Here is a 27,254-nt window from a genome sequence, read left to right on the forward strand (position 1 = left end):
AAAAGCTACATAATTATTGGAATTAATTTTTTTTAATTTTTTTAATTTTAAAGTTTTACACATTACCAGTTCTCGTGCATTAAAAATTGAAAGTTGAAAGCTTTCAGATTATAATTGAAGAATTTTACATTTATTTATATTTAATACTAATTATGTTCTGCCAATTTAATCTATCCTAGCCATTTACTCTGCAGTCCATAAGAAGTGTCCTTTAAAAATAAATGGAGTAACTGCCTTTAAGAGGCTACTGTTCATGGTACTCTTTCAAAGCAATTTTAAAAAAGAAAATTGAGAACAGTGGTGAACAGTAAAAGCTAAAGTAGAAACACTCAACAGTCAGCCTTAGCTGTAGATTACATTGGTGTATTAATGAGGACTGTACAGTACAGGAGTTATGCTTTTCTCAGCAAAAAAACATAAAACTTTAGGAAAGAGGTGCATAGTGGCCTTGCTGTGTAGTACTCCACTGTACTCTTCCTTTACTGAAAGGTGGGTTTTACTCTAGTGCAGATGTTCTTGATTCATTTCTCATGGACCCTCATCTGGTCCACATGCATGTTTTGTTCAAGCACTTAAAACACCCTTGAGATTGAGGTGATCAGGAGTTTTGCAGCCCTGGCTTAGTTGGTTGATGCATACTGGGACCTAGAATATAGATTGGGTAGGCTTCAAGTCCCCCTTAAGCCTTGACAGAACTTCTAGTCTAGTATATACCTGTACAAAAGCTGTGAAGTACTGTTCTGGTAGGTAAGGCAAGTTTATTTAAATATAGTACTTTTCATACATAGCAGCAATTCAAAGTGCATCAATAACTAAAGATTAGTTATTGCAAGTTGAAGTGATGGAAGTCTCATCCAGCAAGCAATTTACCTGCATTTTTGAAAGTCTCTCTTTTAATGGCAATTAAAATTATACTAAAATATGGTCACATTTAAGGCACTTGGTACATTTATTCCAGTGTCAAGTGAACAGACCAAAGAGCAGTGAAGTAATCACCAACACAGCCACAACTCTTCTTAAATGGGCTCATTTATCCAATATGTATATTTTGAATACAAAGATTGAGCTTGTGTCACATACAAAACAGATGAACAGACTGCAATTAATTCTAAAAGAATAATACAAATGTTTATTGTAGAGTGAAATGCTTACATAGTGTAGCTTGCTAATGAACATTTGTCGATCATTTGTCTATGACCTAACCTGGCCCTGAGTTTATTGGAACAACAGAGACTAACTCTTTTTCCATTTGTGGTATACATCTTGAATTATTTCTCCTCGAATGAAAATGAAAGCCCGAGATGAGTTATACCACCTATTATTTTCCAGTAGTGCAGCTATATGGTACAAAACTGCAGCCAAGCTAACCAAATTCCCCATAATGAATTAGATCAACTCTCCTTGTAGATGAAAAGAATGTCCTCATCTGTTCCATAGCTCACCCTTGCTTCTTCAAAATTACTAATACTTGTGCAGCACACACCTGTAAATCAAACAGATTGCCTGTAAGTCACTGAGGCATTCCAATTAGTTACTTGCACAATAAAAAATTGAAGTTTCTTCTTGGACATTACATTTTATAGAGAACAATATTGTTCATCTATAATATTAATACAAACCCTTATGGTTTGTATTTTCAGAATTTTAAACATAATACCTAAATTGCATAAAGACTTAGTTAACAGTTAGTTAACAATTTTTATTATTTATTTATTTTTGGTTAGTTAACAAAACAAAACCCCACAAAACTGGTTTATAGCTTCTTTATCAGTACGACTGTAGTGCTAATGACATGGAGTTGGGGCTACTATAGATAAGAGTCCTAAAAACAAATTACCACTTCACACTCAATGAACAAAGGTTAGTCTCTCTTCCTTCAACTGAAAGTTGGATGGCACTAATTTGTGTGTTCACTCTTATATACATGCAGTACTCACGATCAGAGTAGGCTGGATTATTATAGAAGATGCTTCCAGTGGTACGATTAAATCCACATACTACCACAAAGTGACCCTGGTAGTCAGGTTTCCTACAGAAGCACTTCTGGCCCACAGGGAGAAAGCAGCAGTATTTGACAGGAGTGGAGCAGAGTTCACACACCAGCATTACAGCATTAACCAGTACAATGGCCACATGACCTTGGTGCAGATGGGCCTGGATTTCCTGAACAGTTACAGAACTACAGACAAAAAAATGGAGATTTTTGTTGTTAGGATGTTTTTCACACTTGGTAGCAATATAAATCACCATTACCAAGATCAACTTCTGTTCTGGGTGCCACATATCTACAATGGAACTGGTATGACCATGGATTGATGTGTTTTTAATATTCATGCTCAAAAAGGTGCTCACTGTACCGTTTTTTCACTACTACTCCTTTGCTCTCTGCTTTCAGAAAAAGTTCATTTACTCTTTCTTCTTCCGTGTCAAAATGCTTTTTGTAGAATGACTACAACAGCAAAAAAAAATCCAAAAACAGAGTATTAACACTTATTTACAGTTGGATCACAATGCATAATTTTATCTACCCTTTGTCATTATTTAGTTGTCATGGTATTCTGGTTGTACAGGACGACAGTTAAACAAACAAACAAAAAACTTTTTACCAAAGAATCATACAGTGTAACATGCTGTCCAGTGCAGACAATATTTTCTCGCTGTCACCACTAAGTTATGATACCTACCCTGTGCCACATAGATTCATGATTTGCTAGCCTAACCCTCATACCAAATTGGGTTTATGAAGGCACTCATAAATGGCTAATTACAGTGGATATAAAAAAGTCTACACAGCTGTTAAAATGACAGATTTTTGTAAAGTACAAAATTAAACCAAGAAAAATTGTCAGAACCTTGTCTACCTTTGTGAAACCTAGAAATTAAAGTGAAAACCAATAAGATTCATTTTAGGTGGGAAACAAATTATATATATATATATATATATATATATATATAAAAAAAAAAAAACCTGTTTACATAAGTGTGCAAACCCTAATATAATAATATAATACTTGGGAATGTGTATAGAATAGACTTGAGAATCAACCAATTAAATTAACACTCATGTTAAATACTAAATAGTTGCATCAAGTAAAGTGACTAACTAACCCCAAATAAAAGTTCAGCAGTTTCAGGTAGCTTACAAAGCAGGTATGATGTCTCATTGCTGAAAAATATAAATCAGGAGAGGGTTACAAAATGTTTTCAAGGTATTAGATATACAATTGAACACAAGTCGATAAAGTATGGCACAACAGTGTGAACCGGATGGTATGTCCCATGTCCATATTGTGTGTTATGTGTGTGTTTTACAATTTAACAATGTCCTTCTAAAACTGAAGGTTGCCAAAAGGCATTAAATAATTGTAACAATTTCTGGCAAGAAGTGTTTTCTTTTTACATGTGACAAGCTCCTGAATTGTTCATATGCTGGGGCACTGGGATATGGTGGCAAAATGGAAGCCTTTTTTAAAAAAAACAAACAAACAAAAAAAACACATACATCCAAGCCCAGATAAAGTTTGCAGAAAAACATACAATACATCCAATCTCACAAAACCAAGTGGAATAAAGTGTTTTGCTCTGATTAGGCCAAAGTATTTTTTTTTGGCCATATTTTGGCCATAATACCAGAATATGTTTGCCTTAAAAATGGCAAAAATCATGCTTTTGAGGCTTTAATCAGGATGGAAGGACATTGAATAGCTCCAAATACCAGTTATGGTGATGAAGATGTTTTGACACTTGAACTTGAGATGAAGAGGAATTTCACCTTTCAGCATGACATCAACCTAAAGCACACCTTCCAAAAAAAAAAAAAAAAAAAAAAAATCAAAGTTTTGGCCCAGGCAGAACTGTGCATGAGATATGCCCAGACAATTTGACAGTTAGCAATATCTTCCATTCTTCCAATATCTTCCATTCCATTCCAGTCAAGATGTGACAAAATGATGTACTTATCTAAAAATAATGTGATATAGGTGCTTAGTTTGAGGGTACTTAAGTATTAGTTTAGGGGTATGCCCACTTAAGCAACCAGATTACTCAACACCGTTTCCCTTTTTTTCTGCATAAAATGATTTTTATTGTTTTTGATTTTTAGGTTTCAGGTTCACTTTTTAGGTTTTCAGTTTCACTATAAAAGGTAGAAAATATTCTGACATGATTTATCTTGGATTCAGTTTTTTACATCACAAAAACCTGCCATTTTAAAAGGGGTGGTAGACATTTTATATTCAGGAGGCAAGCAGTAGGAAAGACAACATTGTGCAGCGGGGGCAAGTGTGTCCAGCACCACAGTTGGGAAAACGACATCTAATTGTTACCCAGCATTACACTTACACACTAGTTATGTAAATTCTGCAACATGTGGTTCACCTGATTTCTAAAGCCCTTATCTACTCCTAAGGTCTGCGTGCAGAAGCAATGCTTAACGTCTAGCTGACGCATAAGATATGCGAGATCGATAGTCCACACGCTTTCCGTCAATTTCAGATCCCAGCAGGCTTCCTGGAATTCTTCCTCGCTTACTGGATGAAGATATCTGAGCAATTTGGAAAAGTAGTATCAGTGAGGTATAATGAAACACGCTACTTACACGAAGACTTGACAATTAGCACTTACTTTAACACCATTCTCGAACACGCCAAACCGCAGTCCCAATGATATAGCTGCCGGATAACCGGTACATTTAAAACAACAGCATCTACCAAAAAAAAAAAAACCCCAATAAATTTAAGATTAATTTGCCATTATACATTCACTAGCTACAAAAGTCTATAACCTAGGTTAACGTTTTCGCCAGCGAAACCAATGACAGCATGCTAAGGATACCATGAAGCAGTTTTTCTCTTGCAGATACTTGTTAGTTGGCTAGGTATCTAGCTAAGATAGGTTATCCAACCTATTTCTCTTGTAGTAGTTTCGTGTTCCCAACGTTCCCAACTTGTTAGAAACGGATATCGTGAGCTGCTAATTAAAGCTATTCCTAATTTCTGGTTACCGGTGACTGGCAGACATCAGCCTAGGGTCACGAGAGCCCTTCAAATTAAGACATTTCATATAGTTAACTTACCTGTCATTACGTAGTGCGTCTATCTTCTGCAAGCAGCTAAGCTAGTCCTTCATTCGGTAAAGATTTTAATGAACTCCCTGTAGACTTCAGTAGCATAAGATAGTCATTAGAACCCTGTTTACCCTTACTTTAATTACTTAATCTTTTTATTTTGTACCAAGACATCGTTAAAAACTAGCTGGTCTCAGGAATGCATTAATGTATTAACGCAAAAACAAGCCTAATACGTGTCCTATGTAGCTAGCTGTGTACTTCCTCGTAGAAATGGGATATTCGACACCAAGCCACCGAAGCTCGTTCCACTATCGCAAACCACACTGATTCGACACAGTGTATCGAAGCTCAATTCACACTGATTCGACACAGTATATCGAAGCTCGCATCAAAGTTATCATGTGACTAGTGACGTCCGGCGCTTCGATGGTCACCAAAACTCTGGAGGGGGTCGGGGTGAGAGGTTGCAGGGACACGCTAGGTTCTCCACTCTATCAAAAGTTATATACTATATTGCCTTTTGTGACATTCTCTTAAATGTCTTTTAAATGTCTCTTAAATGTCTATTCAGTGCACTATATATCAATACTTGAAGCTCTAAAATACACACATACCCCTATATGAGATTCTTGAAGTACACTTACTTTTGCACCCATGGCATGATTTACAGTCATTTTTACTGTAGGAATTTGGAGTAATGAGGTAGCAAAATCCTCTTAAATGTCTGTTCAGTTTCATATATGCAATATTTAAAGTTCTATACAATAAACAAATCAAATTCTTATCAAATCAATTTAGTACATTCTTGAAGTACACTTACTCTTGTACCCATGGTATGATTCACAGTCATTTTTACTGTACGAATTTGGAGTAATCGGGTAGCAAAATCCTATTAATATGTCTCTTTGGTTTCATATATGCAATATTTTAAGATCTATAAAATAAAATAATCAAATTGTTATCAGATCACGCCATTAAATTAATCAAATACACTTTCTCTTGTACTCATTGTGTGACTTTCTAATGTTTTTACTGTAGGAATTTGTAGTAATAAGATGGCAAAATCCTGTTAAATGTCTATTCGGTTCCATATATGCAATATTTGAAGCTCAATAAACTAGGCAAATCAAATTATCAGATCCCTCTGCTTGATTCTTTAAAAACACTTACACATGTGCCGAGGGTATGATTTTCAGTCATTTTTACTGTAGGAATTTGGAGTAATGGGATGGCAAATTTCTGTTAATTGTCTATTCAGTTCCATATATGAAACATTTGAAGCACTATAATGTAATGGCCTGAGTGCTGCCAGGCACAGAGCAGGATGCACAGACTCCCTTGAGAGAGACAGACATTTATTGAAAGACACATACAACATTGGCACTCACACATAACGTAAACAACGAACATGACCACAACCACGGGCATCGACAATGTGAATAGAGACAAGGACCGACAGTGATGCACACACTGACAGGGGTTTAAATACATAAACACAGAACAACACTAACTAGGTACAGTTGTGTGCAAACATGTAGGTGTGATTACAATCAAGACAAAACAAGAAACTCCCACTGCACACAGCAGGCCATACCACATGACCGGTGAGAAGGGAGTGTTCCGTGACATATAAACAAAATTGTTATCAGATCACCCCACTATATTCCGAAAATACACTTTCTTATGAAAGCCATGATATGGCTTTCCATCATTTTTACTGTAGTAATGGGTTGAAAAAATGTCTATTTGGTTGTCTATACATCACCTTTTGAAGATTTCATTCAATGTTCCTATAGGACTTTAGAGTATTGGGGAAGAAAAATCCTGTAAAATATCTATTTTGTTCACTATATGTCAACTTTTGAAACAATATAAAATAAACATCCAATTGTTATCAGATTACTCCAATATATTCTTGAAATATCTTATATACCTGTGGTATACCTGTGGTATGACTTTCAGTCATTTTTACTGTAGCAATCTGGACTATTGGAATGGCACAATCGTCTTAAATGTGTATTTTGGTCTATAAAATCAGTTATAGATAGATTCCACTACAACCATTACTATATACAAATGCACACATATAAACAGACCTCTTTCACATTTTCTTCCACAAACCTTTTGTTTTTTTTCTGACATGAAGAAGACCTTATTGGAGCCAAGTTTAAATGTTAAATTACAGACAACAAGCTTCTAGTATTCACAAAAAATCCCCACACACAACAAATGCAATATATAAAAGTATTATTCACTGTAAAACAGATGAATCATTTAATATTAATATAATAGAAGATAACTTGAAAAAAACTTTTAAAAATGTGCTGAAAAATAAAGAAACAAATATGTTGATTTTTTTTTTGGTTTAAAAATGGTGAACAACAGAACAAAATAATGTCTGAGAGCTTGCAGTAAGCCATAGATGAGTAGAGGAGATTATTTTATTTTATAGAGCTTTAAATATTGCATATATGGAACTGAATAGACAGGATTTTTCCATCCCATTACTACAATTTCCTACAGTAAAAATGAATGTGAATCATACCAAGGGTACAGGAATAAGCATACATCCAGAATCTACTGAAGTGCTCTGATAACAATTTGAGTTCAAATTCACAGTTTATTTGTCATGTACATAGTCATGCATGGCATAACTGGCAGTGAAATGCCTTTTGTAACTGCTCTGTCTGAGCCAAGGAGAGATACAGGGAGATACAGGGAAATGGATGTGGTTTGATGAATAAATAATCCATGTAATGATGGATGAAGAGGGAATGTATAATATACATATATACAATGTACAATTTCCAGTTTTTACAATTTACAATTTTTACAGTTTTTATATGATGTTATTGTGGACACCAAACACAGAGTAATCCCCACAGTTCATCAGTTGCCCTGTTTCAGGGACCGAAAGGCCTGTGGAAAGAAGCTCCTCTTTAGTCTCACTGTGTTGGTCATCAGGGAGCGAAAGCGCTTCCCTGACCTCAACAGAGAGAAGAGCTTATTGTTGGGATGGGTGAGGTCCTTCACAATCCTCCTAGCCTTGGTCTGGCACTGCTTGTAATATGTGGTCTGCAGGTCAGGAAGTTCCGTATGAGTGATGCGCTCTGCTGAACGCACCACCCTCTGGAGTGCTTGTCTGTCCTGCTTGGTGCTCTTCCCAAGCCAGACTGTGATGTTCCCCGTGAGAATGCTCTCGATAGTGCAGGTATAGAAGTTCCACAGCACCTTGGAGGGCAGTCTGAAGTCTCTTAGCTGTCTGAGGTGGTAAAGACAGTGACAAGCCTTGTTTGCCAGGGAGTTGGTGTGGCGGGACCAGGACAGGTCCTGCGAGATTTGTGTATTGTTTTGCTCCTGGACTGCTGCAGTGTGCTCCTCATCCAGTTCGGGATTTGGGTCTTGCTGTACGCCTTGTTACTCGCTCCGCCCTGCCTTAAGTGATTGCTGTGGCCTATATAAGGACCCTGCTGGGCAAAGATGGCAGCTTGGCCAAGCTCCTGCTAGAGTTGTCCTAACAATGTGTGAGGTGCATTAGTGTTTGTTTGACTTTTGTGGTCTTGGTGTGCTTACCTTGTCTTTTGATATCCCTAGTCAGCTTGTGCTTGTGGATCTCTAGATCTGTATGTAAGCATGCACTGGGTTTCACTTGTGTTGTCCTTCTGTGTTTTGTTTAGAATTGTGATCCCTTTGTTAGATCACAGTATTGGCCAAAAGTTTTGAGACTGACACAAATTTTGGTTTTCACAAATTTTACTGCCTTTACATCCTTCTGTCAAATGTTTATATGGTATAGTGAAGTACAATTATAAGCATTACATAAATGTAACTGTTTATTGACAAATGCATCCAGTTTAAGCAAAGACTTAATATTTACAACTAGTTAAGAGAAGAGTTATCGAAGAAGATTAAAATGTGAAATTCAACATACCATTACAATATGCAACAAATTCCTCTTCTCTAAAACTATGCCAAATATGTTAAAAACAGTGAAACTGCTAAAATGCTCACACTGGTAAAAGCTTATGGAATATGATTTGTTTTTGACAAAGTATGGCACTGTAAGCTGCAGAGATTGACTTATCTGTTGTTTTGAAAGTTGTGCTTTGCTTAATTATGTTGTTTGCTTCTAAATTACAAATGCGTATCTATCTATCTATCTATCTATCTATCTATCTATCTATCTATCTATCTATCTATCTATCTATCTATCTATCTATCAAATATATATATATATATATATATATATATATATATATATATATATATATATCGTAGGCAGGTAAATTCAGCATCGTGCACAACTCTCTTATTCAGTTTGCTAGGCAGCAAATCCCTAATGTATTTTGTTTTATATATTTTTCTTTACTTGCCAATGTTTAGCATAAATTACTTCTGGACCATTTCTATGCTCATATTTTAAATCAAAAGCATGAATTAAAACTGGTTAATGCTGACTTTTATGACGAAGAGACACCGGACAACAAGGAGGATGCAAGGGCCTAATCTTTCTTAAGCAGGTAATTTATCAAGTGCAACACTTTATTCTTATGTTCCTAATTAGTATTTTTGTCTGTTAAAATGCATCAAATCATGTGTAATCTAAACATAATTAATACATTAATCAATAATGCATGCCAATATTTATCCATTACATTCACTTTTATTAGATCACAAGACATATCACAATGGTAATATTTTGTTTTTGCATTATTACCAGCAGTTAAAATGATTTGTAACCTACCGCTTTTTGCCATTGGAACTCTATCTTATGGGAGAAGCATTAGAGAAGCATGGAGCTATTTGTGTGTTATATCTGTGTTGTTAACAAAAAAACAAACAAACAAAAAAACCATTATTCTTAAGCAGTGTTACACTGTCTGGTTGTTTTTTGGATATATGCTCATTTTCAGTGTTTATAATTTTATTTATTGGGTCTACTGCTTTTTTCTCATGCTGTACATCTCTATTCACCTTCTATCTGAAATGCTGTTAGAGCTCCTGTGTCTTTAAGCCCCTTCCTAATGAGACCAGTCTGCTCTGAGTGGTTAGCTTGCTTGCTCTGTTCTAGCCATTCCGATGAGGAATATCAGGCAGCTAAGAAAAATGGTTTCTGTTGGAAAGCATTCCAGCCTCTGGCATGTATTTTAGGCTTTGTAACTTTGCAATTTGGTTACATGCACAAAAAGCTATATAATGCACTAAAGGAAAGAGAAAAAAACAGAAAAGCATAATAGGTTCATTTTAATACATTCTCATTAAACAAAATTCTGTTGGAGCTTAATGGTGGTTAGTGTCCAGCTTGGACTGACATAGCCTCCATATGTCACCTTACAAGAAGCACACCATAGAGTAGAGCAATCTTCAAGGTATAATGACTAGGCACTAGATTGGGGAACGTGGCAATACAGACCCCTTTAATCCTGAAAGATGGCTGAGTGGCAACAGTTGTAATGGCCCCAGCCTGGGCATTAATGGGAGCTCATTAACCAACACAGTATTAACATTTAGGAGCATTCCAAAGTCTAAAACAGACTTGCTTTAGCGGTGTCAGAATGAAAGGACTTAATGGAACTTGAAGCCACTATATTTGCCATCAGGGCTGGGGTACTGATCCCTAATCCTCCATAAACAGCAACTAGGTATTACAGGAACAGCATCCATGGGTGTTTTTTCACCAAATCGCCACTTAATATACTGTGCATAAGCCTCATGGCGCAGCTGGTCCTCTTCATGCTGCTCTGCAAGTGGCGTCTCATAGAGCAGTGCAGTCTCCAAGGTTGAATGATTGAGCACTAGAACATGGAAGAGGGAGCAGGTGGAAATACAGCGCCCTTTACTCTGTCGACAACAGAGCTGCTCATGCAAGCTGGTTGAGTGGTGGCAAACGCCACAATGACACCAGTCAAGGTATCCAGACCTGGGCTTCTCCTGCAAAGGTGTACCAGCGCTCACATCACTGTGCTTTGCAGAGAGAATGCCGTCTGCCTTCAGTTCACTCCACTGGCCAATCTGTACAGGTGGGGTCATGGTCTGCCCACGTTTCTGGATGACAATCAAAAATCTCTTGCCAGTCAAAGTATTCTAATACAAATAATTGACAAAGATAAGACAACATAACCTATGTTGATTGGTGTATTTTAGTTTAGGTCTGTGCTGCTACTATCCAGTATAAACAAAACTAAACAGTCTGCTTGACATTATCATTTTCATTTATTTATAATTAATTCCACAGATATGGGTAACTAAATTGATAGGTAGCCAACTATCTCACAAGTATATATAGTTCCTTCTGCACTAGTCCAACAAATGGTTAACAGAATTCTGCAAGCAAATATTCCAGCTATTCATCCACTGCGCCACATTAATTTTACCTTGTTAGTGTTGTCAGTCAAATTCTGTTCTACTTATTAGGTACTAGCATACCAATACTTGAAGATAGCCATAAATGAATTTAGAATTGGTTTAGTTTCTACATTAGCTTTGTTCTGGAATGCTTAGTAATTTAATGGATCATAGCCACTGATCATAGCCACCGATTCTGTACTGCAGAGGGATCAAAGTGGTTGGTGTGATGTGCACAAACCTTGAACTGTTATCATTCATATTGGGACACAGCTCACCAACTCTTGGTGACAATCTATTCCTTTGTACTTATTTTAATACAAATGTATTCTCATATAATCTTTGGTCATCTTGCTGTATATTTTGTTAGTTATTGTGCTTAACAAACATTTAGTACTGGTTAAGAAATTTCATCAGCTTCTGCTATGTGTCTTTGAAGGTCTGACAAAGGTCTGAAATATGTACCTCACCTTCCACCGGTGCAGAAAAATTGGATTGGTTTCCTGTAGACTTTTCTTTTGCGACTTTTTCACCACCCTTAGCTGTTCCTCATCCACAAAAGATATGCAAAGAAGGCACTGCAATAAACATTGCATTGAAATAGTGAACAATTACATTAATCAGTTTTATGATTTAGGGATGTATAAACAACTATAAATTATACACACTGGAGAACCAGGTGTAAAAGTATGAGTAAGTGTGGCTGTTTATGCGTCACCTCCTGTTGATCATGTACTGACTCAAACTTTTCTGAGTAGTTCTGGTTGGCTTTTTTTGAGTAGCACTTTGTCCCAATAAGCCAGTCAATGAAGACATTGGTCTATGAGGTGCACAGTACCATTTTATTATTTTATAATCTGCTCAACTATATCATAAATATGAATTTAAATATTAATGACAATCACCAGGGCATAATATGAGAGTGTTGATCCAATGTAGATAATTAGCTGAATGATGCTGAATTTACCAGCCTAAAAAAAAGGAGTAAAAAAGATTTTGTAAAATAGAAAAAAATTTATGCTAACCAAAATTATCTATCACAATGTTGCTCTTATTCTCACCTTGCCAAACACCATAACATCAAATCTAATGCCATATACTTTAAACAAAGTCCTCTGTTCAACACCGTTCATGGTAAAGTATCTTGCAAACCTGAAACATAGTATGAAGTTTAAGAACAAATTTAAAAATATATATCTTAGATCAATATTAAAATTCTATACATTGGATGTTTATTCAGTATTTTTCATTACCTGAAGCTCAGGCCTGGATACAAGGTTTGGTTGCTCTCCTTTTCATCCAGACGGCGAAATGAGTATTTGGGCAGGCAGCTGTGGAAGAACCTGTTCAAGTCACAGTCCCAGTTGATCTGGATCCCAATTACACCACCCTATGAGAAGTAAATAATTACTAGCACTGAAAAAAATATATTGCTGAAAAATATAATAGTGCTGGAAAAAATAGTCTGCTTAAATATTCTAACCTCCACAGCCATATCAGAAAATTTCTCTTTGGCTTCATGCACAACATCTCCCAGACGGAATATAGGACAATATGGGTTGGTGAATTGATGGTAAATGCAACCTTTAAGGTCACTGTCCTTCATTTCAGGTAGTATGTTTCTTCTAGAAAAAAACAAAAACAAAAAACTTTGTTGTAGGTGAATTATATTCAATATTTTCTACCTAAGTTTTTGGCTTTCTCTATAAGTCAAGGTTAAGCATTTTAAAACACTTAGGTGCCCAAATGTTAGCAGCAGTGCAAAGTGCAAGATACATGAATAGTGTTGGTGAAAAAGTTTCTACCTTATGTAATTAAAGGCTGGGAATCTGATATTATTTTTGATTAACACAGTGAAGTTTTCTGCAGAGGCTAAAAGGGCAGGTCTGTATAAATGGAAATAACAGGTAAGCATTATTTTTGGAAGTCAGTAATATTCAGAACAAGTTAACATTGTCCCCCAACACAATATTTCATGTAAATCCACATGACTCAGTTTCTATATAAAGGTGCAGAAGTTCCTCTTAACGCTTCCTTAAAGCAACCCTTGTGCTACCAATGCAACAGGAGTAAAACCACTCATGCTTACACTTGTGGAAGTTAAAAACCTGCTGTGGACCTAAACTGCCTATTGTTTTTTTTGTGCATAGATAGGATTCTATGGATTATGAGCCTCTAAACTACAAACATATGATTTGTTTTTATTACTGCACCTGGGAGGTCTCTTTTGGCTCTCAACTGGGCACCAAGCTGATATTTCACATGTCTTTCTCAGAATGTCGTACTTCACACACGACCCTGTCTGAACCCCTGATACACACACAAATCAAGGTAAGAATAATTTAAGATATAAATAAACTGAGCAAATACTGTAACAGACATGATAGTACCGTGGCTATGTTGGTCTGAGAACCCTTTCTCACAGTCCATATGAGCTTTGCATAGACCCCAAGGTGGAATCTGTAGTCATAAAGAAACGATCCCATTTAAAATTATTATAAAAATGACCAATATTAAGAATAAATCAAGTCCCAAAATATATACATACCTCTGGGCATTTATCTTGTTTTTGGTTCTTTGTGACAATAACATTTGTTGCCACAAAAAATGAATTTCTTTCCTGAAAAACAAACACAGTCCTCCAAAACACATAATTAACATCTAAATATACTTAATGTACGCCATACAGCATCAGTGTTACCGGAGAGTGTCCGCTGTAGTCTACAACATCCCACACAACTTCACCAATGTAAGGGATATTTGTATGTGCCACTCCTTTGACTTTTGTTGTTACAGAACTTGTGATCAAGTCATACTCTTGATATTCTTTATTCCACAGCATCATGAAACTGTTAAAAAGAAGTCTGAAATTATTTTGCTTCATGTGAAAAATACATCATCTACTCATAAGAATCCCCGATGCCTGAAACAGCACTGCCAACAACATAATACAATGTTGGCTTCCTGATTTATTAATGATATTATGCATCAACAACATAATCTTGTTGTGGTATTGTTTTTGTTATTACGGTTAATACAAGAGAACCCCACTCACCATATAAACATCAGGATAACTCCATTTAATGTCCATTTCAACGTTCCGAGTTTTACGCTCCGGATTCTGACAAGTTTATATGTCTCATATTCACAGAGATTGAACAGTCTGCAACCCATTGTTAATAACTGACCACAAAGTCACTACAACTGCTGCTCGGGCTACCCACTCTTCCTGTAGAAATAAAGTCACATGGCCATACTGTGTCTTAAGGCTTGTAAGAGATGAACTGGGCCAGCTCCCTGAAATGAGTAAAGCATTGTGATTCTAACATAGGCGGTGTACCCGACGGACTAGACGACAGCGGGTGAACAGTGAAGCCATTATGTGTCTGACGCCTTTTAGTGGATGGCTGCAATTCAAATTTTAACCTCGCCCATTCCATATAAGTGAACTGCTCAGATGACAAACTTTAATTTCAAATGATAAATTACTTTTATAAATTACTTCTATAAAACCTTATTCTATACTTCTATATAAGTTAAACATAAAAACATTTTAATGTGAGGGGTGATTGTAGAACTGACAGATAACAACTGCCCCCTCCCCCCCCTCCCCATTATCAAACATGTATGTTGCGAATGCATTCATATTTATTAAATAAAACATTCCTTTTGATATACTTGGTTATCGTTTTACTATTTGCAGTCATGAAATATTCATTTTTGTATTCTGACAGTCTTTTCTTTCATTTTTCTCTTTTCATGGATTGTGCTATGTTCTTTTGCTTCTGAAATATTCCCTTTGCTTCTGCAGTCAATCTTTTGCCTCTGAGATCTGACAATTTTTACAGATGTGTCAAGAAGGCGTTCACCTTAAAACTCTGTTGATCAACTGATTTAGGCGAAGCCAGGAGCTCTGACAATTAGACACAGCCACTCAGTGAATATGGTGGAACAACCAGGTTTAAGTGTTCCATTTTAAATCACTAACATTCTCTAACCTTAGCTGTGTTTAAGAGATAGGCACATAGCTAGCTAGCTAACTTAATTAGTTTCAGTTATCATTAATGTCGTTTCCTGTTATTTGTTAATGCATTTTGACAGAATTGTACATAACACTGACTTGAAAGGTCAGATTTATAATGTAGTCAGATTCATAATATAGTTTATTATACCTTGTAAGCTAAATTGAGTCAGCCTTTGTTAGCTAGTTAGAAGAAATTGGTGTTCAGCTGTCCATTGGTGCAACCCTCCAAGAATATGCGTCCCCCCAGACCATCACTGACCCACCGCCAAACTCGTCATGATGTATGATGTTGCAGGCAGCATAACCTTCACCATGGTGTCTTCAAACTCTTTTACATCTGTCGCACGTGCTCAGTGTGAACCTGCACTCATCTGTGAAAAGAATGGGGCACCAATAGTGGACCTGCCAATTCTGATGTTCTCTGGTGAATGAGCTGTGAGTACAGGATCCCACCAGATGTCAGTCCCTCATGGAGTCTCTTTCTGACAATTTGGTCTAAAACATGCATGCCAGTAGCCTGCTGGAGATAATTTTGTAGGGCTATTGCAGTTCTGTTCCCATTCCTCCTCGCACATAGGAGTAGACACCGGTCCTCATGCTGGGTTGATGCCCTTCTACAGCCCTGTCCAGATCTCCTTGTGTGATGGCCTGTGTCCTTGTATCTCCTCCATGCTCCTGAGACTGTGATGGGCGTGCTGGGAGACACAGCAAGCCTTCTTGCGATGGTATATTTAGATGTGCCATCCTGGAGGAATTGGACTAGCTGTGCACCCTGAATGGGCTGCAGGTACCACCTCATGCTACCAGTAGTGACACTAGCAAAGGACACTAGCAAGGACACTAGAAAAACACAAAACTACAGTACTGTAGAGAACAATCCATCAGGAAGGATAAGGAGAGAGTAATTGTCTGTGGCCACCATCTGTAAAACCATTCCCTTTTTGGTGGTTGTCTTGCTGTTGCCACTCCAGTGCACCTGTTGTCACTTTCATTTGCACCAAAGCTGCTGAAATTGATTTGCAATCACTTATGCTTCCTATCTGGACAGATTGATATCCCTGATGTTTAATTGACTTGGTGTTATGCTGTGATTCCCTTAATTCTTTGAGCAGTATATACATTATATGTGTATTCTTTTTATTAAGTGCTAATCATTTAAGTTACCCAAAGAAGAATGCCCACACATCAGGGTATCTTTATAAATAAACCAATGCATAATGTCATAACTTTCTTTTAAGTATTGTATCTACACTGTAAGTCAGAGCTATAGTTTTTAGATGTGAAGCATGGACCTGGATTGTAAACTCATGTTTAGAGTAAAAATACAATTCATCAAGGGGGCACTCTTACCACCAAAATGGCTTTAGGTAAGAATTTTAGTATTGCCATGTTTCTTTGTTTGTGATCCAAATTGTTGATCCAACTTTTATAATCTGTTGCCCTGTAAGTAGTCCAGACTGCAGCTCCAGATACAGGACAGTTCCTTTTAAAGGTAGCCTCGTGAAAAAAGGTCATTTTATTTTCTCCTTTCAGTTTACTTCTTAGTGTGCTGATTTGTAATGGTGTCCTACTTTTATTTTGCAGTGAAGAGGACTTTATTGTCTTGTCAAGTTGATACTGCCAAGTATTTCCCCCTCAGTGTTACAAGAGCAAACATGCTTCAGTGTTGTCTGATGCTTTATCAGCAAAAAAAAAAAAAAAAAAAAAAAAAAAGCAACTCCAGAGTTTGTTGAAAATCACCTTTGTTGGTGAAGTTGACACTGATACTGGGGCATTCGGAAGGAAGTTCCTTCTGGCAAGAAAAAGTAACACATTCATAAAATCAGAAGACTAAAGAGCTACTAGTGGAATTGAACAACTTTACTGAACCAAACCTGTATTCTTGTAATGTGGAGTGATTATGAGGTGGACACATTCGCTGAGAAGAGATTTATATGAGAGAAATCCAGAATCAGAGTCATAATCACAATCCAGGACCAACACTGAGAGTCCGGGAAAACATTGTAAATACATTGTAACACGGCAACAGAAAAGGGAAGCAGGCTATAACAAATAACACGACTTACACAAGCAGGGATATTGTCAGCCAGAGGAGGATGCCCTCCCCCCTTTGAGTCTTGGTTCCTCTCAAGATTTCTTCCTCATGCTCCAGGGAGTTTTTCCTTGCCACTGTCGCTCTTGGCTTGCTCATTGGGGGCTTGGACTTGGACATTTGTAAAGCTGCTTTGTGACAACATCTGTTTTAAAAAGTGGTATATAAATAAATTTAGATTATTATTATTTTTGGCTATGCACAAATAACTCGGACATATGAACACAACAAATACAGGTAGCAAACCACTACAGGGCTTTGAACAAACAGAGGCTTGGATTTACAATGACCGGTGACAAGACAGGACAAACTTCACTGACCCCCAGCACAGCATTGCATAGAAATGCTTTTATGCTTATTTGCATTTATTTTTAATGTTTGATTTATTTTGAACAAAGAGCAAATGTTGTTGAACAAATCAACATATTTTCAGGTGTTACCTCTATAAATATATTTGAAGGCTTTGAACATTTTGCTTATAATAAACCTATAATAAAACAGTCTGGCGCTGGTGGTTTTTCATTTAAATACTCAAATACTGCAATATACCTTGCAGTACTGAAAGGGGAAGTATCCATGCTCTGTATGTGTCACATAGTTCTAAATCTGCAGCATTCCAATATGCCATAGCTGATCTGCAATCAGATTGTTTTCTCTTCGAAAGAGATGGCAGTTCCAGCATTCCAAAAATTGTTGAAGGTCAAACATTAGGTGTCAGATGAGCACATAGTGAATCAAGAGAGAAGAATTGGAGCTCATTAGACAAATCTAACAATCCACCTTCATCCAAGCTGTTGTAGGCCTGACATGTTACTCCTGACCATACGTCCCTTCCATAAGCGCTCGATTCTGCACAAAAGGAAAACATTAAACTTTAAAAGTTAACCAGCTGGTTTTGAAGGACCATTCAAAATTCATACCAATTATAAAAGGTGAGGGGGTGTAACGTTGAGGCGGGCAGCACAAGTGTGTATTCGAACGTTACTTATATCAATTAATGCATGTTTTGCATGTTTATCAAGTATCTCATCTAAGATCTCAAAATAACGGTGTCTAAGTGAAAGATTGTGCTTAGTCATACACTGTTTGAAAGTTTTCTAGACACCATGTACTGCAACTAGATTGTTCACTGGCAGTAATGTGTTCAGAAGAATTGTAAAATGCTCCTGACACAGATAACCTGGTGGTGGTCTTTTGACTTGTCAGTGTGGGCTTTGCCACTTTGTAGTTCACTTTGCCTTTTTGACTTTGTTTATAATGTACTGTGCTTTTATCATTTTGTATGTATAAACACCTTGTCAGTATCATTAGTTTGTCTGCACTGTTTTTGTGTATGTGTGTACGTGTGCATACACTTCCTTATGGATGAAATACCAAGTTCTTGCTAGCTTAGCAACATTTTTTTTACTCAGCAGGCTCACATTCACAAGTTTATACCATATAAATATATAATCATTGCTATTAACACAATAGTTGTAATTTGTTTATTTAAAAGCAGATATAATTCAACCTTACAAAAATGGACTATTCACAAACAAGGCAAATTAAGACATTAGGATACATCAGACTATCATGCTACTAAACATCCTTTACAGTAGATAAATAGTACATTTGAACAGGTCCTAACATTTTGCAGTAGACCTGACTGGAGTAGATATTGTGCAATTAAATGTATTTGAATCAATCAACATGGGAGAACTTTAGTCTGGAAAATGGAATGTACAGTGTTGTAGAGTTGAAACTGCTCAGTCTGCCTCTTGATCATATTGTCATAGGTGTAAAAATATGGCAAATTTCTTTTACCATGCTGGAGCAGTGTTTGCAAGTCTTCTCATGCGCCTAAAATTAAAGTCAGAAAAGATGTAAAAATGGTTTAATAAACAAAAATATTTTGAACTTTAAGTCTTGGTTACCATCCAGTGCAACTTTAGAAAATATTAAACTTGTATTTTACTACCTTGTGTTCCTGTCCTGGTCACGGATCTTCTTCTCCATTTCAGCATCTGTCAATGTTTCCAGAAGGGGACACCACTGGTCAGCATCCCCAGTGTTCCTAATTGCAATCTCCACTGTTGGCAGAGGATTCTCACTACAGAAACAGGAAACAAGACCTGACGACCACCACTGCTACTTAAATATATGGAATTTTGAGGTAAAAAATATTCAAGTAATCTTGAAGAAATAAAAACAATTATATCACATAAAACACATAAAATAACAACATATTTAAAAATGCCCAGTAAGTTGAGGCATTTTTGCTCAAATGAGTTATCAAATAACTTATCAAGCTGATACTGCTGCTGACACTATTGGGAGAGGCTGAAAAGACATCTAACTTTGGAGTTTACACAAATGTTAAGCCATCTGGGTCTACTGTATTTCAGTCCATTTGTACAGTAAAAGGTTTTTTTTTTTTTAAACATGTTACACAGCCTAGCTCTTAATTAGAATTAAAATTTAATTTTGAATATTTGTGGGTACCTAAAAGCATAAGTCCTCTGATGCCAGCTGAGTTGGCCACGGATGCTGTAGGCTATGGTGGTGACGAACTCTCCCCCAAGGCCTAGCTCAGAGCATAGCTTAAGGGCAAACTTTTCAGGGGAGTTCTCCTTCTCAGACATATCCCACTCAAACTGGTCTACCAACGAGATATTTCCCACATGTATATTAAGCTGTATAAAAAAATAAATAAATAAACAAATCACAAATGCCTCTGATGACACTTTGCAGTTTATATATATATATATATATATATATATATATATATATATATATATATATATATATATATATATATATATATATATATAAAATGCATGTGTATATGATTTTTTTCCTACCTTTGCCAGTGAACATTATTTAAGGCACTAATGCTAAATATGTTTATGTAAACAAAAGTTTCATGTTTGGGAAAACCTTTTACAATGTACACAAAAGATGATAGAAATTCAAATTAGTTATCAAATTACTATAAATCAGCCACTCAACAGCAAGAACTGTAGTTGAGAGTAGAAAACAAATTACAGCAGTAACTAAAGACCTATAGGTAATTAGAGTATGAGTGTTGCTGTTGCACCTTGATGATGACTCTCTGGTCCATTTGCTCATCCAGTATGCTGTCTGTGGGGTAGGACTCAATCTGTTGTCTTATGGCTGATGCAATGGCTGGGACAAATGTTAGGGGGTTTAAATCCAAGTCATCGCAAAGTATCTCCGCAAACATTTCTGGTGTCATCAGTTTCTCTAGAAAAAAAAAACTGCAAATTAGTCTCTCAAAGCTAAAAGTACAAGTCTACATGAACAACATAAGGTGAACAATATATTGATGGCTGGTGTATTTGCCAGTGTATTATTATCTTTGCCTGTCCAACACAGAATTCATTACTATTCATTATAATAGTCACTGAAAAAGTCTATAAATCCGAGGGGCTTATAAAAGTAAAGTTTTCATCTTTGTTGAAATAAAGAAACATACTAGGTACAGATTTCACATTTGCTCAACTTTTCATGGTCTAAAATGGTGTACATTTAATTTTGTCTTAGAACAGAACAAAATAGCATAGGATAGTGTTAGGATAGAAGCTACTATACTCTCATCTCTTCCTTATTACAAAAAAAACACAGACAAGTTAGGTTTTAGCACATTGCTAGACTGTAGCATATATTGTTAATTTTTACAGTATTAAACCTGCTGTAATAGATGTGAGTTATTGCTAGCTTCTATCTGACTTGCCCACTAAACAAGTCAGTTGCACATCTTCTCTTTAAAAGCATGCATGCTTAGCCTACCCTTCTATGTGCTGCATACACATGCAAAACAACTGCCAAGCAGGAAGGCTCGGCTTCTCATGGAAGAGTTTTTTGTCATTGGTTAATGCAGCTTTTAGTATTGTGTAAGGAATTCTGTGCAACTGGTTACAGAACCAGTCAATCTTTGAGATATTTACATCTCATCAGAGCAGTTATTTCATTGATATCCATCAGAATGTTTATCAGGTTAGCAAAAATGTTCTTTAAAAAGACACTTAATGCAGCTTTAAGAAAGAAAGAAAGAAAGAAAGAAAGAAAGAAAGAAAGAAAGAAAGAAAGTAGCACTCTAGTGGACTTTTCTAGTGTTTTTTTTTCTGAACCCATGACCACTTGTCTGCGAGTTCAGTATGTCTGGTAGAGTGTGAAAGCTGTTTTCAAGCCACAGAACCAATCTCTGATCCTCCTGAAATCAGTGGAATGGAGTTCATTCAAACGAACTCTGGTGCTGTGTATGGAAGCTACCTGCTCCTGAGGCCACATGTAGGGTTGTATGATTGGTTCATTTTGTAATGTGACAGCTGTGACATCACATCGAATGGTTTTGTGTGAGATGCATTATATATACACTATTTTACAGATGTTATGCATGGAGATGACAAACAAATAAAATAAATAAACCAAAATAAAACTATAAAAAAACTAAAAAACTTTAACAAGACTAAAAACATTTAATTTATTTGTTTTTCCTTCCATTTGCTTAGTCAGTCTCTCACGAGATATTTACTGCCTTGGTAATCACCTTGGTCCCCAAGTTTTGAATCGTTAACAGGTAGAAAATGCTACAGGTAAACTCTACAGCAGTGTATAAACCGTGGTCACACTAGCCCAGCTGTTATCATGTGACCTGCTAACACTAACAGGGCTGTTACCACATGTGCTGTGCTGCTGCAAAGTGCTGCTGTGCCATTTTCAGGCTGGATTTGTGATGGTAATAGATCGGTTTTCTTAAACATTTCTTCAACAATACCCAATCCTTTTTTGCTGATATCGGCCCGATTCCACACAGGACATCAAATTGGTGCCCTCTCTAGAATAAACCATTATTTATGTTCAAAATTTAAATGTTTTTGATATAAAATTCAAACTAAAATGTCTGCATGTTCAAAATGTTTCAACGTTTGCTTCTGAGACCACTAAAAGCTTAAAGTTTTGCAATTTGGAAGGTTGGCCGATTCCCCCCCCCCCAAATGCAAGATATCAAGCTATCAAATACCCTTTTTAAAAAACAGACTATTCATGAAAAAGCCAATGGAGACATGGCACAATCATATTGAACGCAATACATGTTACTCATTCGACTTCTGAGTACACAGAATTTGCCCCCAAAAAGATGTGCAGCATATAGGTACATCTATAGATTAGATGTACTTCATAAATTGGCAAATCAGTATATATTCTCTCAATCATAGACCCATACATACTATATACACATATATAAATTTCTTGAAAGAGGAAATAGAAAGAATGCAGAAGGTTAACACCAAGGTAATCCCAGTGGTGATAGGAGCACAGCTGTGAGCCCCAAATTGGAGGACTGGCTCTCCAACAGATCTGAGGGAATGCCAATATCAATCAAAATGAAGTTTATACATATAACAAGTCCATCATTAAACACATACCATTCATATTCCAAGTGAAGGCATCTCTCAGCTTCTGCCCATCAATCTCCATGTCTAACCGGATAGGCACCAGAACCTCAGATTGGCAGGCATTCTCATGAATCACAGCAGGATCATGATCGTCAAAGCTGCAAGAGATCAAGGACAACCTCAGTTTTTTCAGGACTCCCAAAAAGATTCAGCCTGGTATTCTGGCCAAGCAAACACTTATAATACTGTATATTCATTTTAACTGCAATTTGCACTATAAATTCAATATAGTTGTGATAGTTGATAGTAAGGAATAATTCTTGGCTATGCTGCATTTAGAGCCTTATTTGTAAAGCTGTTTTATTGTCTGTATTTCATTGGTACTCAGTACTAAATACCAAAGTGGAAAAGTCCTCTTCTTGTCACGGCCTAGGCGGTTGCGGTTTATTGTTGTGGAACAGGGTACAGCATCCAAGTGATGGGAACTGTTTGGTAGAGTGGGCACCCACTGACTATTCCTCTTAGCCTTCTGCTCCCTGTGAACACAGCCATGTAATAGAACGATCAAGTTCAAGACTTTTACTGTAGTCATTTAGCAGCAGAGGTTCATATAGGGTTTATTTATTGGGCAATGTGCACACTGTTAAGCTTTTGCTGTCTTAGCAGGCAAAAGGTTTTTTCTGACTTAGATTAATAGCAAATATGCACATTTTATCCTGAACAATAAAATGTTTGCATGGATAACATCTCAGCTAATACTGAGAAGATTCATATGTACCATGATACTGCTTATTTATAACAATCTCTAAACAAGTACACAGGCACATTTAATATTTTATTTTATCCAAATGGGGTAGATTTGTCATATAATTCAATGAGACAAGTTTTACCAAACATATTTCTGCACCTCACTGATGTAAAAGTGTTCAGAAAGTATTCATGTAAACATCATGATATGAATTATACCATTATTCTATCTACATTTAATAGAATAAGTAACAGTGCATGTCACTGACATAACAGGGAATTCATTTTTGGAACTTGTGTTCAGTTGAAAACAACATAAGGTGGAATTTCACAATACCAATATCCATACAGCCTGCCACAATCAAATTTATAAAAACCCTTTTCTTTCAAATCTATGTAAAGGCTTTGCTTAAACGTTAACAGCAATCAGATTACCTGGACTAAACTCAGCATCCTCTTTATTGGAGACATTTATTAGAAACATTTTTTTTCTGTACAGTCCAGAATAAATTACATAGCAGATGGCAGACAAGGGAAAATTCAAAATCCACACAAGGTCAGTGGAGATACAGTCAAATTGCTAGGTATACGCAGCAACATTTATTAGTTGTCTACTGGTGACTGGATTACTTGAGATTTAGGTTAATTCCATGTGTAAACAGGACAGAGAATTTTCTTCTCCATGACATATTGATTGGTGTGTAGTCTTCACCATGACAAAAGTGCATAGGGCAAGAAAGGGGGCATAAGGCCAAGCCAGGACACTCCTACCCCATAGGTGGGGAGGATGACGTACCTAATATAGGTTGGAGGCTCAGTGTTGATAGAGACTGCCTTGTACTTCTCATCATGACCTTCAAGGATCTCCTCAACTTCTGAAGCCTTCAGCAGCGTCACACTGGTGGCTAAAGTTGTGTAACCGTGATCTAACACAAAAAAAACACTGACGATTCTACTGAACAAAATGTAGCTAATGAACTATGCAAAAAAGGAACTTTGTCTTAAGTATGTCATTACACTACAACTAAACTCAATACCCACCATGAGACGATGCTACTATTTTCTTGCGCTCCTCCACTGATGCTAGTCTTCTTGACAGAGATGGGTACCTTTTGTATAAGGAGCCTCTGAACATGCGCAAGTAGTTTCCTACCTGGAAGGAAACAATGTAATGTGATTTTTAACAGAACTTATTTATCAGCAGCAAAAATGATTAACGACTCACTCACACATACACATGTACAGAAAGCAGAAAAGTTAGCGTTATAACGAACATCGCCTGTAATATTAACACAAAAACCGTTAGCTACGATGGCTAGTTATCTTACAATCTTAGGTATGGCAGCTAGCTATGTACTTGGAAGAGGGATGAATGGATTATGTAAACCTAGCCAGCTAGATATTATGAAATCAGCGGGGACCTTAAATTAGCAAACTATCTCAAACATTATTTACGAGTAACAATGCACATCTAGCTACCAAATCCAACTTGGCTATATATCTTAGCTAGACTCTTAAATTAGCAATGAAGCCACATAGTCTTAGCAAAGACTGCTAATGCGGTTTGAAATACAATAAGCATGACGTGAAAATAAAGACTAAAAAATCTAAACAACAAGAAGTACTTTGTCCTTGGAATGAAAACAGACCTCTGATCCAATCATATAAAAATCTCCACCCTCCTCAAGCTGAAATTTAATTGGTTTTTGCCCGAATGTTTTGCTCAGCGCCATGTTAGAGTTTAGCTACAAGACTGAACATGCGCAGACGTTATTGTACTCGTTCTACGTGTGATATAGGGTGAAAAGTGATGCCACTATGTGTCTGGTGCCATCTAAGGGCTGGCTGTAGTTTAACCTCGTCTATTCCCATGTATGGGAACGGCTCAGACGGTAATTACAGGCATTAAAAGGGAATAGTCTGTGTTCTGTATAATGCTGCATTTTCTCAAGTTTCATCCAAACACACCAACCAATTATCACAATTCGAGGCTTTTGCTTTGTTTACAATGTTATTTAGTTTTTTTTCAGTTTCAATTTCTGCTGTATTCTATGTTTTTAATTACTTTCCTACAAAACAGCTCAACAAACTCATACAGGTTTAAAGCCTTTGCACTCCTTGAATCAATATGCACACCCAAATGGCACGGTCTCCCGCCAGACATGGTAGACGCCAGCTGCAGTGCAGAAAAACTGCTCACAAGAAGCAATACTAACTGTGATTGAAACAGCTACTTTGCAATTTCATATTCAATTTCTGTTACATCAACTGTATTCTACAGTCCTTATGCTTTCAAAGACATCAACAAATTCACCGAGGTTCAATTACAATATATTCACTCAAATGTATTCAAGTTAACATGTATTGTATAGATATTCTGGAAAGGAATACATCATTATAAATTGATATTTACATAGGTATTTTTATGCAGAAATATAAATTAAATGTTAATTTATTCACTTGGAAACGTGCAAAATAGCATTTGTATGCCCCACCCCTACCCAGCCAGGAACACACGCCAGCACCCACAAATCCATGTCACTCATGCTAAGCCATTCCTGGGCTCTCAATCTCCCACTTAAAAGTTATCTTGTTCACCTGTTGCCACATATCGCTTCTCCTGCTTAACCCCACAGGTGCCAAACCGCAGCACTTTGAATTGTAGCTTGCTATACACCTACAGCCCAGTGTTTGCATTTGTTTGGGTAGTGGTAGCTCAGTGGTAAAGGTACTTGGCTTGTTGTTGGAAGGTTGCTGGTTGAACCAGCACTGTTAGACCTGGAGCAAGCTCCTTAACCCTCAAGTTGTGTTTAGTTATAACTGTAAGTTGTTTTGGATAAAAGCAGAGGGAAGTGTGTTGAAGGAGTTCTTCCTGGGACACTGAAAACTGCAAGTTACAAAAACTCCCAAATTGGGGCAGAAGGCTTTATGTAGTTTGTCATAGAAACAACAAATCTTGAAACATAAGTCCACTGCTTAAATTCAGCTCAAAAGCCTCCCCATTAAAGATATTAATTTAGAAGCAGGTTTTCTTATTCCCTAGCACCAAGACATGAGGTTTCTGGCTCATCTCACTGTCCAGGTGCACCATGGCATCTCCAACCTAAAAATACATAAAAAGATGAATTAGCAAGTTGGTTACTCTGATCTAATTCTGTGTCTGAGTAACCAAAACGTAAATGCCAGTTTAGTCAAAACAAAATGGAGGAAGATTAGTTTGGTGTACAATTTATACTATTTTATGAAAATGTAATTGAAGTTAATGTAGTAATTGTTTAAACTTACAGGCTGATTGTCAAAGAAACTGCACTTAATTTCTGCATATGCACCATTTCTTTACGTAAAGGTATAGTGAAGATGACAGGATGGCAAAGAGGATCTTTAATGCAATTTCTCCTTGTCATGTTGTAATGTGAGTTATCTTCCACATGTATCTTTTTCATTGGAGATGGCAATGCAATGTACTGAAACTGTATTGAGCTGAGGACGTTTAACATCCCTATGAGTTGACTGAAGAAGCACTGAATCTGGAAGTTGCTGCTGAACATACTGTATGAAAGACTGACTGTACATACTCAT

General features: G+C 36.7%; 3 protein-coding genes across 5 annotated transcripts; all 3 read right to left on the bottom strand.

The window, feature by feature from the left end:
* Positions 1–1,011: 1,011 nt before the first annotated feature.
* Positions 1,012–5,372, bottom strand: gucd1 (guanylyl cyclase domain containing 1). Its single transcript, XM_027029160.2, has 6 exons — positions 5,075–5,372; positions 4,624–4,705; positions 4,378–4,543; positions 2,358–2,449; positions 1,938–2,179; positions 1,012–1,483 (listed from the first exon to the last, which is right to left on the bottom strand). The coding sequence occupies exons 1-6, from the start codon at positions 5,079–5,081 to the stop codon at positions 1,392–1,394; spliced, it is 681 nt and encodes a 226-aa protein (XP_026884961.1). The 5' UTR covers positions 5,082–5,372; the 3' UTR covers positions 1,012–1,391.
* A 4,764-nt stretch (positions 5,373–10,136) lies between these two features.
* On the bottom strand, positions 10,137–15,011 carry p2rx7 (purinergic receptor P2X, ligand-gated ion channel, 7). The gene is made up of 13 exons (XM_027029157.2): positions 14,469–15,011; positions 14,115–14,262; positions 13,962–14,033; positions 13,804–13,873; positions 13,627–13,723; positions 13,219–13,299; positions 12,897–13,038; positions 12,667–12,803; positions 12,475–12,565; positions 12,319–12,384; positions 12,132–12,233; positions 11,884–11,991; positions 10,137–11,152 (listed from the first exon to the last, which is right to left on the bottom strand). The coding sequence occupies exons 1-13, from the start codon at positions 14,585–14,587 to the stop codon at positions 10,634–10,636; spliced, it is 1,752 nt and encodes a 583-aa protein (XP_026884958.2). The 5' UTR covers positions 14,588–15,011; the 3' UTR covers positions 10,137–10,633.
* Positions 15,012–18,988: 3,977 nt separating this feature from the next.
* On the bottom strand, positions 18,989–25,433 carry LOC113589470 (SWI/SNF-related matrix-associated actin-dependent regulator of chromatin subfamily B member 1-A). 3 transcript variants are annotated; one of them, XM_027029152.2, is made up of 9 exons: positions 25,325–25,433; positions 24,717–24,828; positions 24,472–24,580; positions 23,327–23,464; positions 22,959–23,086; positions 20,606–20,772; positions 20,011–20,201; positions 19,487–19,618; positions 18,989–19,368 (listed from the first exon to the last, which is right to left on the bottom strand). In XM_027029152.2, the coding sequence occupies exons 1-9, from the start codon at positions 25,406–25,408 to the stop codon at positions 19,329–19,331; spliced, it is 1,101 nt and encodes a 366-aa protein (XP_026884953.1). In that variant the 5' UTR covers positions 25,409–25,433; the 3' UTR covers positions 18,989–19,328. The 3 variants fall into 3 exon arrangements, with proteins under 3 accessions (XP_026884953.1, XP_026884952.1, XP_026884954.1); XM_027029151.2 differs by having other exon boundaries at positions 24,472–24,601; XM_027029153.1 differs by lacking the exon at positions 18,989–19,368 and having other exon boundaries at positions 19,557–19,640; positions 24,472–24,601.
* Positions 25,434–27,254: the final 1,821 nt, after the last annotated feature.

This window comes from Electrophorus electricus, chromosome 23 (assembly GCF_013358815.1).
Source record: "Electrophorus electricus isolate fEleEle1 chromosome 23, fEleEle1.pri, whole genome shotgun sequence".
NCBI classification, from domain to species: Eukaryota; Metazoa; Chordata; class Actinopteri; order Gymnotiformes; family Gymnotidae; genus Electrophorus; species Electrophorus electricus.